General features: G+C 39.3%; 1 protein-coding gene and 1 pseudogene across 1 annotated transcript; both read left to right on the top strand.

Moving 5' to 3' along the window:
* The window catches only part of LOC113105345 (butyrophilin subfamily 1 member A1-like), a 35,049-nt pseudogene that overhangs the window by 3,962 nt on the left and 13,750 nt on the right, over positions 1–17,337 (top strand).
* Positions 7,742–10,650, top strand: LOC113105399 (E3 ubiquitin-protein ligase TRIM39-like). Its single transcript, XM_026266438.1, has 3 exons — positions 7,742–9,298; positions 9,619–9,660; positions 9,777–10,650. The coding sequence occupies exons 1-3, from the start codon at positions 9,277–9,279 to the stop codon at positions 10,367–10,369; spliced, it is 657 nt and encodes a 218-aa protein (XP_026122223.1). The 5' UTR covers positions 7,742–9,276; the 3' UTR covers positions 10,370–10,650.

The raw sequence follows: 17,337 nt of genomic DNA on the forward strand, positions 1-17,337 counted from the left end.
AGAACTGACCCCCCAACTGAGCCTGGTTTCTCCCAAGGTTTTTTTCTCCATTCTGTCACCGATGGAGTTTCGGTTCCTTGCCGCTGTCGCCTCTGGCTTGCTTAGTTGGGGTCACTTCATCTACAGCGATATCATTGACTTGATTGCAAATAAATGCACAGACACTATTTAAACTGAACAGAGATGACATCACTGAATTCAATGATCACTTTAACTGTCATTTTGCATTATTGACACACTGTTTTCCTAATGAATGTTGTTCAGTTGCTTTGACGTAATGTATTTTGTTTAAAGCGCTATATAAATAAAGGTGACTTGACTTGACTTGACCATCAACGGTGCGACTGTGGAGAGAGTGAGCAGCACCAAGTTCCTGGGTGTGCACATCACAAAGGACCTCTCCTGGACTGAAAACACAGCCGAGAAATCACAAAAGCGTCTCTACTTCCTCCACAAACTGAGGAGAGCCAGAGCCCCACCCCCCATCCTGCACACCTTCTACAGAGGCACCATCGAGAGCATCCTGACGAGCTGCATCACTGTGTGGTATGGCGCCTGCAACGCGTCCTGCCGAAAGACTCTGCAACGCATAGTGAGAGCAGCTGAGAAGATCATTGGTGTCTCTCTCCCCTCCCTCCAGGACATTTATGGAACCCGTCTCACCCGCAAAGCCCTCTGCATCACAGGTGATCTCACCCACCCATCACACAGCTTCTTTGGTCTCAGGACCAGCAGACTGAAGGACAGCTTCATCCATCAGGCTGTCAGGAAGCTGAACTCCCTCCCGAGACTTGACTTGACTTGATGACCCCTTTAATTAAATTTTTCCTAATTAACAGAAATCCTTTTTATTTTTTGGCAAACAAAGCGCTGAACAACAGAAGTTTACTGTCAAAAATAAATGTGATTATTCCTTTAAAAATAAAGATTTATTCATATTTAGTAGTAGTGGCAGCAGATAAGACTACTAAATAGTAAAATATTTCTGTTTCTTTACGTTATACTAAACATTTATTTGACGGGTTGCTGTGAGGAGTTGCAGTTGTTGTGAATGGGATATAATGGTATTTTTGTCAAATTAATTGGTAAAATACTAATGAAGTGACTCTCAGAGCAGCTGGGGATGATATTTGTGTATTCATATCATCATAGTGAGATGACAGAGCCTGGAAATCACGCATATAGCTTTTTGTTCTTGGTTCTCATCAACACCCTCTCCACTATTAAAACCACTGCGTTTGAAGGAAAATAGCAGAGAACACAATGAAAAAAGCTTTTCTACAGAAGAAAAATGATTCTCTTCTTGAAGGAAATGAAATCTGATGAAATATCATGCAGCATTCTGATATAGCTTAACTACGCTTTGGAGGCGGTGCTAAATGCTGTTTTGCCAATAAATTGGCGTGATGACATAAGGGCTTCAGACATTCATCACACTGGAGGTGTTCCATATCGATGATGTCATGGGAGCATTGAAGTGAACCTATGAGAGGGAACTTTTGTGCTCACCAGTTACTGTGGCTAGTAGTTATCCAAATTTAGCCTCTCAGAATTTTCATTGGCCACAATTTTCTTTTTGAGATATTAAAATTTTATAATTTTTTATTTTCTTATATATCATATAAATTCTTACATTTTATTAATAGTTGAACTTAATATAATAACTCCTTATAGGGCTTTTACCAATCAAATGAAATCAGTATGAACAAAATTGGTCTTTCCACTGCCAAAGAAACAGAAGCAGGTGAAGTGGTATTTGGATGCATTTACACAGTGAGTTTAATATAGCTGAAATGTAGCATGGATGCATGGAAGCCCCTTATATTGGAGAGCAGCCACATGTGAAGTGTTTCTAGGAGGTTATAGTACATTGAAGAATGATCATTTGAATTTTTACACAAGCCATTTGTCCTCTAAATGTGAAAAAAAAAAAATCTATTGCAGTTTTGTGAGTTATTCCTTTCTTGGATTGCTTGAAAAACCACCAAAAAATTTGAGCAATATTAGAGCAATTTTGCGAAATTGACACGTTTCCATTAGGTGTATATTCAGTTCGCAAGTTCAGGGTCTGAGTGGGAAATCTCAAAAAATGAGAAATTACAGATTCTCATTTAAATTCTTACAACAATTTGCTGAACAAGAGTAAATGTGACCACACCTTTAAAATATTAAATTAATATTTAGACTAGGGATGCACCAATACCACTTTTTCTAGTACTCGCCCGATTCCTATACTTCTATTTTTGGTACTTTCGATAGTGAAATATGGGGGTGTGTCTGTAGTCTCCTGGGCATGCTGTCATGCAGGTTCATGCAAACCTCACCTTCAATTTTTTACCCCAGACTTAAATGAAGTTTTTGTCACTTTTGCTCCATGGTTCATCATCTGTAATTTAATAGCATCAGAGCTTCTGTACTGAGAGTGACTTAGTACTGTAATGATGCGCTTTGCTGTAATAATGCATGTAACTACTCTTTATAGGTATATATAATAGAAGTTGCGTTTTTTTGTTTTCGTTTTTTTTTATCTGAAACGTGCTGCGATTTATATTCCGTAGCCACTCATCTAATGCAGAAACACCTAAGATTGAAAAGAAATGCCCCTATAAATTGTCTAAAGCGTGTGCTGCTAAGTAAGCATCAAAGATCACACAACAGAAGTGCACGTGCATGCTCTCTCTCTCTCTCTCTCTCTCTCTCTCTCCCCCACACTCCAGTTAAGTAACTAGTGCATTGTTTTACATTGGTTTACTTGTTTTTGATGTATCTGACCGTACTACAAACTCCGCCGTTGCGCGCTCAATCCACTCAGCGTGCCTTATTAGCTCACACACATCAGCTATACAGGCGGTTATAAACAATATTTAACAGTATATTCATTGCATAAATATCCTACATAGACAGCCTTAATCTAATAACTCTGCTAATCTAATCTAATCTAATCTAATCTGCCTTAATCTAATAACACTAATAATTCTGCTGTCTGTTGTCTGTGTTTCTTTGTCTGAATATGGCACTTATCACATGCTGTGTGGTATCTGCATAGTGTACTTAATTCAGTGTGTACATTTAATTAATACATAGTTTATTTAACTCTCTGTTTCTCAGTGTCATTGACTGTATTGGTTCCTGGTGATCCTATAGTGGCTCATGTGGGATCTACAGTGATTCTTCCCTGCTGGATCTCTCCTCCGGAGAACGCTGAAGCTCTGGAGATCCGCTGGTACCGTCACGATAAGTTCAACAACACTGTTCTGCTCTACAATCATGGGAAGATCCAGGACGTCCAGGAGGAATCATACAGGAACCGAAGCTCTTTGACTCTGCGGTCAGATCAGTCTGGTGGACTGAAGGATGGAGACGTCTCTCTACATCTGGAGAAACTCACACTTCAGGATGAAGGCTCATTTCACTGTTATGTGAGTGGAGAAAGTGCATATGCCAAAGAAGAGGTGCTACTCAAAATCAAAGGTTAGCAAGCATTTACACGTCAATAAAGCAATAGTGTAGCCAAACATTAAATACATTGAAATAATATTTTTTCAGTTTGATTGATGAGAAGAAATCTTATTGTTTAAATAAATAATGATGTAATGTACTTGTTCAGCTGCTTCAAGATGACGGATAGAGATCTGAACATCTTTCTCTTCTCCAGGTTTCGGATCCACTCCTGTCCTTGTTCCAAAGCTTCTTGATGATGGGCGTGTGAACATCAGCTGCAGGTCCAGTGGCTGGTATCCAGAGCCCAACATCAAATGGACATCAGTTGATGGAAGGGTTCTTCGTCCTGGAGGATCATCTCACAGTCGTGGAACAGACAAAATGTTCTCTGTCCACAGCTGGATGGCCATCTCTCACTCAGATGCTCATTTGGTATCATGTTCAATCTCCCTTAGAACGGGAGAGTTTCAAGAAAGTAGGATTGATGTACAAGCCATCATATCTTCAGGTTAGATAACAAATTCACTTGCCTCATGCCACGATATATGTAGTTTCCTTATCAATATGGTTGTGTTTTCAAGGCACCCCTAAAATATCCCAGATTAGCATGTTGAGTGCGTGGCCTGTGTGGGGAAAGCTTATGCAGAAGCCATGCTCACTGAGATAAGTTGCTCTCACTGCGAGAGTATGCTCTCACACCTCCACTCACGGATCTCTTTCTTTAAAGTAGGCATTCCCACCCCTCATGCTCTGCTTTTGTCTTCCTCCAAAAATCCTTGCAGGAAGAAACAAATGGTTTAACTGGTTGATGCAATTGAGTTCATGCCAACGCAGGTCCTGTGTGCCTAAATGACCCCACACTCTTCAGACGTGAGAGGCTGGGTCTCATTTGGAGGATCCAAGGATGGTTTAGCCTATGATACCATGTCACTGGTGACTTCTGATGGAGTAGTTGGGCTGCATGGAGGACTCTTCCACCCTGTTGCCTAAGGAACTGTGTGAAGTCAGGACCGGATTAGATAGGATGCTCATCCATGTCCTAACCAAGTCTGTTGAGGTGCTTGGTCTAGAGTGGTCGGCCCCAGAAGAGTCCTCCAGCAGTCACCTCGACAATCACCTGCTGGGGTGCCCCCAACAGATGCCAGAGGGCCTACGTCTGCTCCTCAGCCTCTGCCACTTTTACCTCCATTGATAGTGGGAATATAAGCTTCCCCCTGCAAGGAGGTTATCAATGCACATCTCTGCTTGGCCTGGATCCTGTCTCTTTCAGGGAGAGGCACAGGGCAACTTACCTGTCTGCTTACCTGTGAGCATAACAAAGACAATGGCCAACTTGATGGTCTTCAAGCACCACCTATATTTATATCTAAGATCAAGGAGGCTGACAAAGCTGCCTTCCTCGACTTCCTAGTCTCCCCCACTGGTCCGTTTGTTCCTTTGGTGGATGGTTTGCTGAGCAATTCACTGCAGGCCAGAAGCACTTTACTGCCCAAGCAATCCAGCTCAGTAGCTGCTTAAAATCACCAGAGGCTTCCACCAATGAAGCCCACGAAGCCGGCACCATCATCTGCTTAGCCTCAACCCAAAGCAACATAATACTGCCCACTGTCACATCAAGGGTGAAAAGGAGAGTGCTATGTCCCACTGTGGCAGGACCTCCCTCACGTTTGACTTCAAACCATCTGTTACATGTCAGGCTTTGGACGCTTTGTGTGTGTAGTAAACAATGGGGCTGTCCCACTAAATGTGCATGCAGCCATGCTACCCAGTGCTTTTATTAGCAGACAAAATAATAATAAAAAAATACCTTTGCAAAGAGAGCAATTCTTCACTTCACAGTAACATGCAAGTCAACTTTCTGCCTCAGTGCAGCGATCTGCTGCTCAAAACACTTTGGCCCCTTGACAACCTGAGTCAAACTTGGGAAGCCATTCCAGATGTGTTGAGTTAAGTCCTGTAAACAATCAAATGAGGTTACTCTCTGCTGATATCTCTGCTTAAGGGGCATGGTCCAAACTTTGGTCTGGGGCAGGGATGCTCACATTCTACAGACCAAAGTCAAGTCTAGTCACCTTTATTTATACATTACAGATTGTGTCAATGTAGCTTTGGAGTGTTCAACAGAAAATCAGTGTGTCACTAATGATGTAGAGAATGCTAGCGTGGGAAGACGTGGAGACGTCCCTCCAGCTCATAGTGCTACAGATGCTACTAACTCATTCCAAAAACAAATGATGGCCTCAGGCCCATCCTCCATCTAAGACTTTTGAACCTTGGCCTGATAAAGCATTCAGAATGTTAACACTGAAACAATTCCTTTTGCAGGTTTGCCAAAAGGATTGTTTTTTTTTTGTTAGTTGGTATGAAAGATCCCTAATATAAGACTATTCCTGAGTTTTACATTCAAAATGCTGGCTTGCCAATACCTTGTCCTTCCGTTCAGACTGTCCCTGCCACTGCAGACTTTTGCAAAGTGTGTGAATGTAACCCTCTCACCCTCTGAGATAGAAGGAAGTGTGCATCCTGAACCACTTCGATGAATGACTATTTTTGGCTAGTTTGTGCCTGTATGACGTTGCTCCCAAGTTATCTGATGAGTCAGGGAGGACAGCTGCTCAGTTCTTCTAGTGCCCTCACTCTGGCGTAACAACGTGTTTCTGTGAGATGGCACATTTACAGTCAGCATCCCCCTGGCCATTTCTCCTGGGAAAGGACCTAATTTCCCAGGCAAAGGGAATATTTGCCAACCCAGAGTTTCCACTGGTGGCAACTGTGCAGCAGCCAGGTCGTGTAACTTGGACATCCCTGCCCTTCAGGCATGGGTCTTCTCCGTCTAAACAGACTTGTTCTCAGACCTTGTGGCTTGAGCATCTTGGTCTTGGTCAAGTTGTGCTTTCACTCTAAAGCTACATATCCACCGCTGGAACTTTACCCAGGAACTAGGGACTTTGGGCTGGTACTTGGTGTGTTTCCTCTGCAGGAATCAGGATATAAATAAAGTTCTGGGTAAAGAAATGCCCCTTAGAAAGTCCCATGCTTCCTGTTAGGGTAAGCGAATATTCTAAGCTGGGGCTAGTAGGACATCGCTTTTAACATGGCACAATTGCATTGCACTGCATTTCATTCAGAGCTGGCTTATTTAGACAGATGGCACCCCATACTGTTTTGGTGGGATGAAATGCTATTTGACTGTGAAGTGCACAAGACAAAATTCAATCAGCTTATAAAAATAACTTAAATAAAATAGCCGTTTTTTGGAGAAACAAGTTTTTCCCAATTGTATCAGTTAAAATGGATGCAATGCTTGTTCCAATTATCTCAGAGAACCACAGATACACTAGTAACCAAGTCATTATCAGATGCAAAGTGATCAAGGTTGCTTGAACTTCAGCCCTATGATAGTTTCCAGCATGTTTTTTTTTTACCTTAACTTGGGGTTTCTTTAATTTAATAAAAAAAATTTTTAAATTTTTTTGTGAATATAATTAGTTGTAATATATATATATATATATATATAATATATAATATATATATATATATATATATATATATATATATATATATATATATATATATATATATATATATATATATATATATATATATATATATATATTAAAAGTGTTTACATTCATTTGATTTTGATTCTCAGACTCATCAGGTCCATGGAAGGCTCTTTTCCTCACCTTTCTCATCTGTGCTCTTCTGGGTTTGGTTGGGTTGTTTCTCTACAAATACAGAAACAGACTAACAGGTACAATCTGGCAGAAAGATTTTATAATCAAAATATCTAGTCTTCAGTTTTAATTTATCCAAAATCTTGTCATTTCATGATATTTTGAACTGTTATGCAGGGAAGAATCCAGCAGATCCAAGTAAGTAAAATTAACAATTTTTCATCCAAGCATAGTCACTAATCAGATGAACCCTTGCATGGCTATAGTCAATGATTAAATATTAGGGAAAACAATTATATTTCATAGAGACATAAACACCTTTATTTTTATATAGCGCTCTAAACAAAATATTATGTCTGTTTGATTAAATGAGTAGTAGTGGTATCATTAATATTTGCTTGCAGTCATGTGATTAAAAATATGCCATTATACAAATATTAAAATTATTGCAAGAAAAAACAGTATGTGTGGTCTGTATATAGTCGTTTCTTGATTCAATATTGAAAACAGATTTTTTTCCCCAAAAATATAAGAATTAATGTTTCTCTCATCAAACAACCAGACTAACAAATGGACAGGGTTTACTTATGTGTAGGCATTGTTTCTCTATGGCAAATATTAGGTGCTTATTGCAGAAATATGAACCTCAGATCTGCATTAATTACCTGGTACAATAGCTTGATATTAACAGTAAACCCATACTGCTCTGTGCTTCACAAAAATATAAAGATCCCGCAGCTTTGCCAAACAGATTTTTATAACTGGACAGCTTAATAAAAATAAATGGACTAAAAGTGTAATGTGGCTGCAGATCTGAGGTACATACATATTTCTGTAATAAACACCTAGTATTTGCCATAGAGAAACAAAGCCTACACAGAAGTAAGCCCTGTCTAAGCGCTGCCCCAGTATGGTCTGTGTCAAGCCAAGGTTGCTTGATGAAAGGGAGATGACCGGAGTTGCAATAAACACATTAACATTAGAGGACTCTTAATCTGTTGCACAAAACTGAAGATGAAATTAACCGTTTGATGCTCGCTTTACTAATCAGTGAATAGGGGCTTTTCATTTCCACACACACTTGGAAATCAAATTTCCAAACTGTTTATCCATGTCATGGGTTGGCAGGTGTCAATGTCAAACTCTGATATATAGATATTATTGCAATAAAACATTATATGTAACCAGAATTCAGTATCAGGCCAGAAATCAACATGAACCATGCATTGATGCACTCTTAATAATGAAGGTGGTTGACGATGCCATAGAGAAGTGTTTCTCAAACCTGTGCTGGAGGACTCATTCTGTATGTGTCTCTCATCTATCATGATTCAACTCAGCTTCTCATTAGTGGAGACTGCAAGACCTGACGTGGATGTGTGTCAGATATAGAGAGACATACAAAACGTGCAGTGCTGGGGGCACCTCATGGAGAGCTCTGAGAACCCCTGCCATAGAAGAACCTTTTTTTGTCTAGACAGTTCCATAAAGAACCTTTAAACATGTCTGTCTCACAAAAAGTTCTTTGTGGCAAAAGATGGTTCTTCAGAATATAAAAAGGTAAGAAAGAGATGGTTCTTTGACTGAATGGTTCTTTGTGGAAGCAAAAATGGTTCTTCTATGTGTGACTTTAGAGAACTTTAACCAGATCTAGGCTTAACGGTTCTTGACTACACCTGGTGCCTCTCACACCAAGATATACGTTGCTTATTAACTGCTGAATACCTAACCTAAGACAAGCAGCTTCACAGAAACACACCAAAGCTACCGTAGCTGCAGAGGGACAAACTTCACCCAGACAGTGACTACTCTGCCGGTTACATATGGCATTGCTTTATTTCAGTGTTGCCACCCTGTCCATAAATAATGTCCCTACTGGAAAGAAGAAATTGCTGTTTTAAAACCATCTGATGCATAAAAAGGACGAATACTAGTTGCTGGATTGACTGAATAAACTGACAAAATAGTTTTACACAAATGAGCTGGGCGCCCTAAATGTGTAATGACATCCTGAGAAATGACCTTTGACCCTGAGCCTAAGACATTAGAACTCAGTGGGTAGTTTATTAAACATTAATGGCACTAGAAGTGAATATGTGAAAGAAAATGTGTCCCTCCAATTATATTTTCTGTCATTTTAGATTGGGAGGAAGTAATTATGGATACTCTGGGAAAACAAGGTAAAAGTTCTTGTAACTGTAATTGAAGTGAACCAGTAACTGTTACTATCCACAAACACATTAAAAATGTGTAAAAAAGGTTTGCTTAATTTATATCACAAAGCAGATTTTTTTGTATCCCAGATTTTCAGTTTGGTATCAGATTTTTGGACCTCACTGTTTGATTTACAAACTATTAGAAACATAATTTCTTATAAATGTCTACTAGAATGAAATGTACAACCCTCCATAAGTTGAAATATTTCATAAAGTATTTATGCTTATTCTGTCCCCTTTTACAACTGTAGTTGACTTTCTAAAAAGGTTTGTTTTAATTTTAGTTGTGGAAGATATGACTATAGAAGAATTGAGGCAACATGCAGGTTTGGTTTATTTATTTAAGCATATATTATATAGTCTCAGTAACACATGCATATAAGTGTAAGCATCAACTCACACACAAGTTAATAGTTGTTTCTAATGTATTGTTTCCTCACAGTTGAGATCACCATTGACCGTGAGCGTTTACATTCAGATCTGAAGGTTTCTCAGGACTGTAAAACTGTGAGGGACAGTGCTGATTATAATCACACCGGAGAGGAATTTCCAATTCATTTATGTGCATTTGGAGCCCAAAGATTCTCCTCCGGTCGACACTATTGGGAAGTAGATCTCGCACAAGAAAATACTCCTCCCAAAAACTACTGGTTAATTGGTGTGATGAAAGATGGAAATTTAACTCCAAGAGACAGATCTGCTTTAACTCCATCAGCTGGTTTCTGGTTCTTGTGTTCAGACGGTCCTAATGGCTTTCACACAAACACTGATCCATCAGTTAAACTCTCTCTGACACCGAGACCTGAGCGACTGGGAGTTCTGTTGAATTATGATGAAGGTCAGCTGTCATTTTACAACATAAAAGAGAAAAAACATCTCCTGACCATCAGCAGCAGATTCTCTGGATCAATTGTTCCTCTCTTCAATCCTGGAGCTGGTGATCTGAGTCCACTTAAAATCATGGATGGTCCAAATCCTGTAGAACAAGCTGAATCCAGTCAGCCTTTATTGAGTAATAACAGCGCAGACACCTGACTGACCATTGCAGTGTTTAATCAGAAGGAATCATTTCATCGCCCTGCATGGGCAAAGAGTTAGACACAAGAGTTTATCAGAGCGGAGACAAAACCAAGATGACTGGAAGAGAACAGAAGCACCGTTAAACACAGAGACGAATGGTTGAACATGCTATGTTTTTCAGCCTCCATCTGTTCGGCTGAGATAATATACACGTAATAATCCATGTAATAATCCATTCATAAACTTGGAGATGTTGACAGCTTTCATTTGACATTTCCAGTGATGTTCCATATTTTTAAGTCACTTTGGGGAAAAGATGTATAAATGTAAAAGCAATGGTTAGTCACTTTAAAGAACACAGATGTAATAGAACATACTCCATAATGACCAGCTCAATCTATAAATTACCACCTGCTTTAAAACATGCTTTTTGGGCATTAAATAATGGTGCAAATACCATTAATTTGATGAGCATAAAAATTAGTAAATCATGTGATTGCTTTTAACACTCTCCTCCCATAGATGGGAATTTGAGTCTTTTCTGTTTTTTGAACAACAGCATGAACAGTATGACTTTATCAATTTATTATAAAGGGTCTAAAAATATGCTTAAAAACTTTTTTTTTCACTGTATATTGATGGATTAACATGTTTGATTAAAACCTAGATGCCTTATGCAGACACTTTTAAAAATAGATGATTGTTGTACTTTGGGGTCTTTGGAATAAAGTTCTTAAAAGAAAAACAACAACAACAACAACAAAACATTTAACTGACATTTGAACTAATTAACTAACCAGTCATCAAGTTCAAGTTGATCTTTATTGTCATTCTGCTACATGTGTGCACATACAGTGGAAGGAGATGTTGTGTCTCACAGGACCACGGTGCTACATAAATACAAACACACAACAATGAAGTTATACAGTGTATGGTGTTTCATCACTGTTGCTGATTAAACCTACTGTACACAGATGTGTCATCCTCAGACTCTATGATGTGGTTTGAGCTGAACTTGGCAGTGCAGTCATGGGTCAGAAGCATGAAGAGCAGCGGTCTGAGTACACAGCCTTGTGGGGCACCTGTGCTCATTGTGGTAGTGATCGAGGGGTTGTGGCAAACATGAACTGCGTGAAGAGCAGCGGGCTGAGCACATAGCCTTGTGGGTCACCTTTGCTCAGTGTGGTAGTGCTCGAGGTGCTGTGGCCAACATGCACTGACTGAGGTCTTCCGGTTAGAAAGTCCAGGATCCAATTACAGAGGGAGGTATTTAGGCCCAGCAGGTTAGTTTATTAATGAACTGTTGTGGGATTATTGTGTTGAACGCTGAGCTGAAGTCGAAGAACAGCATTCTAGCACAGGAGTCTTTATTTTGTAGGTGGGTAAGAGCCAGGTGGAGGGTGGAGGAAATGGCATCGCCCGTGGAGTGATTTGGAAGGTATACAAACTGGAGTGGGTCAGGTGTGTTGGAGAGATTGGGAAGGTTTTGTGCAGGTGTGTCATTCTGCATGCCGAACCGTGAATAAAAGTGGTTGAGTGCATCCAGGAGGGATCTGTCATCATCACAGGTCTGTGGCAGGGGCTTGTAATCAGCTGCCTCTTTAAACATGTCTCAGTCTGTGCACTGAGGCATCATCTGGTCAAACTGAGAGGAGTGTTTGAACCAGTTTGGCGAGTTTCAGAATTGGTCTGTTTGCAGATATTATCATAACAGAGATGTGATCCGGGTACCCGTGGTAGAGGTGGGCCCTTAGCCTAGCTCGTGTGCCTCCACGCTTGCCGTGCTTCTGTCCCCCCTCACACCGCCGGCGTCTGTGTTTGGTGCGGGTAGCATCAGTAGACTAGACCGCGGTCTCAAGGTTCGGCTTCAGCAGCAGACAGAGGCCTCTTAGCTTCTCAGTAGTCTCCGGTGAAAGCTGTTGTTTGTACACACTGCCGATTTCAAAATTCTCTGTTAGTGCCCTAGGAGAGATTTTAGATTAGATTTTATCTCTATATTGATATTTTTCTAATCATCTTCTTTGTGTCGCTTTCTGCCTTGTCTATCTAACAATTTTATTTGTTTTACTCATTTTTTAGAAATGATAGTTTAAGAGCACATAAATAGTAAAACTATATTAACTGCATGCACCATGCATAATGTATTGTGTTGACAAAGTGTTTAAATTAGTCCAACATAACATGTTGTCAAATCTTATGATTTGTAGTTGATGTCAATTTTATTTTATTCTAACGTTATCTTAATCAGTTCGATGATCGATCAGTTCTTAAATTATGTTAACTGTCAGAAATGATTTTACTTTGTCATTAATTACTCACTCTTATGTCGTTTCTAACCCATAAGAACTTTGTTCATCTTCTATCATCTGTGATACACTGCAAGATAAAATTGGCTTATAAGTGAAAAAATAATTGTTATGATGATTGTAACTTGTCATGATTATGGCTGACCAGGATAAAAGCATTGAAGAGTTGTGACCAAACTACTGTAACATTGGATTTATAAATAAATAAATAAAAATACATAATAAATCCTCCCCAAACCCCAGATACAACCCTTGAACAACATTAAAGCTCCAACTGTTCATTTAAAAAGTTTGAAACTAAATGCAAACTCATAAGTTAAAACCCAAAAGCTGTTCACTCAGCATCCTCAGAAACAGCATGAAGCTTCTGTCCTCCACTGGAGATGTCCTACTGAGGATCTGAACGTCCATACTGTCGTACTATTGACCTGTATATCGCATATTCCATGCCTTTTCCTCTGGGTGTTTTGTACAGTCAAGCCGACACTAAAAGACAAATGGACAAATCCTGACGTCACGTGTCACTCCAAGATCTGTTTTCTATTCTATTAAATCCTCATAATAACACCTTACACACGCACATATTTGTTCAAGCCGTAAATAATTATTACACAAATTCGCATTTAACAATCACATCGAGTATTAGGGGTTTTTCGTATATGACTTTACAGAGACATTGTCTCATTATTTCAGAAAGCGAAAGTAAAACAGAAAAATCGGGAGCACGTCTGGATTCTCGCTGATTTTCGTCTGTTTCATCGTTTATATCTGACTCTGTTGATTATATTTGACTCTGTTGATTATATTTGACTGTTGTTGTGCTGAACGCGTCTACATCGAGTCTAAAACAAGCAGATTACTGTGATTTAACGAACGAAGCTGTATCTCAGGTGAGTCTGTGTTCTCATTGAATGCAAGGCAGTCCGACTGATTCTCTCATTACCATCCCTAATTCTGCAAAACATCTCCCTCAGAGTATTGTATTTGTATGATTGGTGTCTGTCTGTATTTTCACAGGCATGATGTCGATTATGATCGCTTTACTGGTGAATCTCTTCATAGAAACCTCTGGTGAGAACACAAACACGCTCGGATTTCATTCAGACTTTGGGGTTAAATATTCTACACAATCCAAAGCTCTTCATTTAGTTTGTACTGAGGGAGGAATCAGCTTTGCTTTATTCGCCAGGTGTGCGAAAACACACGAGGAATTGTTTGTTTTTAAGTTGCTCCTGCACACACACACACACACACACACACACACACACACACACACACAGACACACACACACGCACACACACACATCTGATATGAGCGGGAAAGAGAGAATGAAAAAAAAAAATTAGTAAGACCTAACAATAAATAATAAGTATGAATCTGGAACAGTAGATTGTAGATTGATCTATGTAAAGATGTGTGCATTTGTTTACTCTATATAGAACTGAATAGATAAATATATGCATAATATGTATTGACATAATACTTTGGAGGCCGTAATTAAATATGTAGCCTATAATGATTTACAGATATGAATTACATCACACAGGTAATGATTGATAGGATATGTTAGCTGTTTGAACTGGAGATGGCAACTGTTTTCATGTCTATATGTTCTATTGATTTATTTTATTTCACAATATCAAAACTGACCGTCACAAATAGATTTGACTAAACATGAGTACTTTGCAAAAAAAAAAAAAAAAAAAAAAACTGTTTTTATATCACTGTATTTCAGAAGGAAACCGACTGTATTTAGACAACGTTCGATGATATTTTAATTTCATCTTGAATGTAATGCCTGATAAAGCAGCATTTGTGAGCTCAGCGTTACCGGAGAATCTGCTCTCTCTCTCTCTCTCTTAAAGCGCCTCCTGTTGACGGAACATGAATTTGCATATACATATACATGTAAATATACTGTATATGGGGGCAGGGGAAGGTAAAGCTGTGAGAAACACTGGATCTGTAGCATCTGTCTGAGGAGAGGAGTACAGGTCGTGTCAGGGGTGACAGGGGTCTGTGATGATGTCACCTGGGCCGGGTCTCTCGATAACGATTGATCTTAGCTCTTAAGAGTGTTTTCTTCGAGTAATTTTGCGATCGTTCGTTATTGTTTCACGTTTTCCCAACAATGCACGTAAAGCAATCGCACGTAGCTGTGCTTTAAGAGCTACTTTAGGAGTCGCTGTCCGTTTGTCAAGTGCTGAAATCTCACTTTATAGAATGAGTCCTAATTGTAGTAAACAATCGTTTATTGATGTTAACCTAATGCTACGTTACAGACAGACAACTTGGATATAATAACTATAATACAATACAATATTATATTATAGTGTATAATATTATACTTTACATAATAATATATCATATACATTATATACAGTATATATAGAGAGAGGGTCCGATACAGCTGGTTTTCGGGCACTTCAGCAAGTCATTGACATATTTCCCCCCAGTCTTTGAAGCATTACTTCTCTTATTCGTTTTTTTTTCTCCAGTCATTTAATTTAAATATGTATGGAAAAAAATTCTGCCCCTTTTTAATTATATAATTCATAAATTTATAAAAAAAAATAAAGAAAATTAGTCACAAAGTGTACAATAAAGCACAATAAAATCCTTATATCATGATCACATTGCACTTGAATCAAGTTAAAGGTGCTCTCTGCTGATTGTCCTCACATAAATCTGTTACGATGCACTTATGCTTTAGGATTACTCCAGAGCACCCGTAGATCTACAATGATTTTCAAGTGCTACTTAAGTTACGATGCTTTTGGGAAACAGACCGTAATATTAAGATCAGTCGTACGATCATTTTTACAAACTTCTAAGGCTTACGAAGCTTTTGGGAAACTCAGCCTTGGCCGTTTCTTCACTCTGGAGTTGTACAAGTCCTGAAGACTGCAAACATAGCAAACGGACTTGCCCCACATGTGTCCTCAAGCTGGCACTGCTGGCCTCCTGTCGGGAATGGCATGTACCCTTTCAGCCAGAGCTGGGCCACGTGTGGCAATGACGGCACGACGGGGATCCAGCAAACAACATGAGGACCGACTGTTTAGGGGAGGAGTGGCCCAGATCAGTCAGGTGATATGTGGCCCAAATCTGGCTAAGATCTGGCAGCATATTATGTGACCCATGATAAACAAGATAAATACAATATTGTATTTATATATTTACATACTGGTTCATATAGACAGGTGAAAACGATTAAAGTGGAGACAGCGGGGTGCAATTAACAGTGATGTAAGGGACAAAGGCTTTGTGGGAAATGTAGTGCCTGCAGTGGGATGACTAAGGGGAAGTGAGACCACTAGTGGACACCCAGGGAAACACAGACCAGACACTGTGACAATCTCACCTTTGATTTTTCTTTCCTATGGGATTTACTTTTCTTGTCATTAGACATTTCATCTATGAAATCAGTCCTTTAATTTTATTTACATCTTTCTTTTGTTAACTTGAAAGACTTTACATTTTGTTTATTAAAGCCTTTGCGGTGAGTTCTCTTTTACCATTTCAAAGACAGTGACATCATCCACACTCTCTTCATTCATGTTTGTATGTTTCCCAAAAAGTCAACAATATTCATTCAGTCATATTCGCCAACATCATAATGACATATAGACAAACTCTATAAACAGTGTGACATTAGTTTCCACACAAAGATATTGACCAAACCAGCTGAAGCCAAATAACCCAACAATAACACAACCGCAAAATCATGGCTAATCAATGGATGAACAGTGTACCGACTCAAACAGCCCACTTTCCAAAACAGCACAGCTGAATAATAAGTCCAATATAATAAGATTGTTTGCTCGCCTCTCCTCAGAGCTTTGCTGATCAGTTTTCCAAATCTGTGATTTCTAGAATATTGCAGGTTTACAAAGACACAAATTCATTAAAGTCCCCCAAGAAGATTGGTGGTCCAAGCAAGACAAATGCATGAGAGGACAGGATGAAGTGCTCGTCAGTTTAGTGCTGAACTGGGTTAGGATCTGTCTCAGCATGTTAAGGAGTCATACTGAAAAAGCACAGCGTCTCATCAGCAGAGAGAATCAAAAGGCTAGGCTCACCTTTGCTGAGGAGTATGTTGTGTGGAGAGAGGAGAACTGGTCCAAACTTCACTTTAAGCTGGTCTCACACTACAGGAGTTATAGTCCGATCTATCCCAGACCTCAGTTGGTTCCAATATCTGGTGTGGTTTATCTGGTAATCTGAGGCATTCACAAATCAAAACTTGCACCTCACAGTTTGCTGACACACAGGGCCGCTACGATCATATCAAACATATTTAGGATTTTAAAGAATTTTAAAGACAAAAATAAGGTCTACTTTTAGAATCACCTTAAAGTTATAAGTACATTTGCAAAATAGCATGGCCAAATCCCAAATCCCCACATAAGCTTATTTTTCATAAGTGGTCAAAATTTACAGCAGGGCATGCAGACAGAAACTGCACAAGGCTTCATGTGAATGTGAGTGTCTGTAGATCCACTCTCTGACAGCAGGTGGCGCTGATGGAGCAGCAGAATTACAGCTGTTTCCCGTAACCTCTGTAGACACAGCAGCATTACGATTAAGAACACTGATTTATTAGCTATTACATGGAGCGAAGATGAAAACGATAGTTAGACCCTTCAGAGGGACATTTATATAATAAATAAATT

Source organism: Carassius auratus, chromosome 7 (assembly GCF_003368295.1).
Source record: "Carassius auratus strain Wakin chromosome 7, ASM336829v1, whole genome shotgun sequence".
NCBI classification, from domain to species: Eukaryota; Metazoa; Chordata; class Actinopteri; order Cypriniformes; family Cyprinidae; genus Carassius; species Carassius auratus.

What these genes read in the sequence shown, in the direction of transcription:
- LOC113105399 (XM_026266438.1), top strand. Translation starts at nt 9,277, where the DNA reads ATGGATACTCTGGGAAAACAAG. An exon ending in GGATACTCTGGGAAAACAAG is followed by an intron (nt 9,299 to 9,618) that starts GTAAAAGTTCTT and finishes TTTTAATTTTAG; the next exon opens with TTGTGGAAGATATGACTATA. An exon ending in AGAATTGAGGCAACATGCAG is followed by an intron (nt 9,661 to 9,776) that starts GTTTGGTTTATT and finishes GTTTCCTCACAG; the next exon opens with TTGAGATCACCATTGACCGT.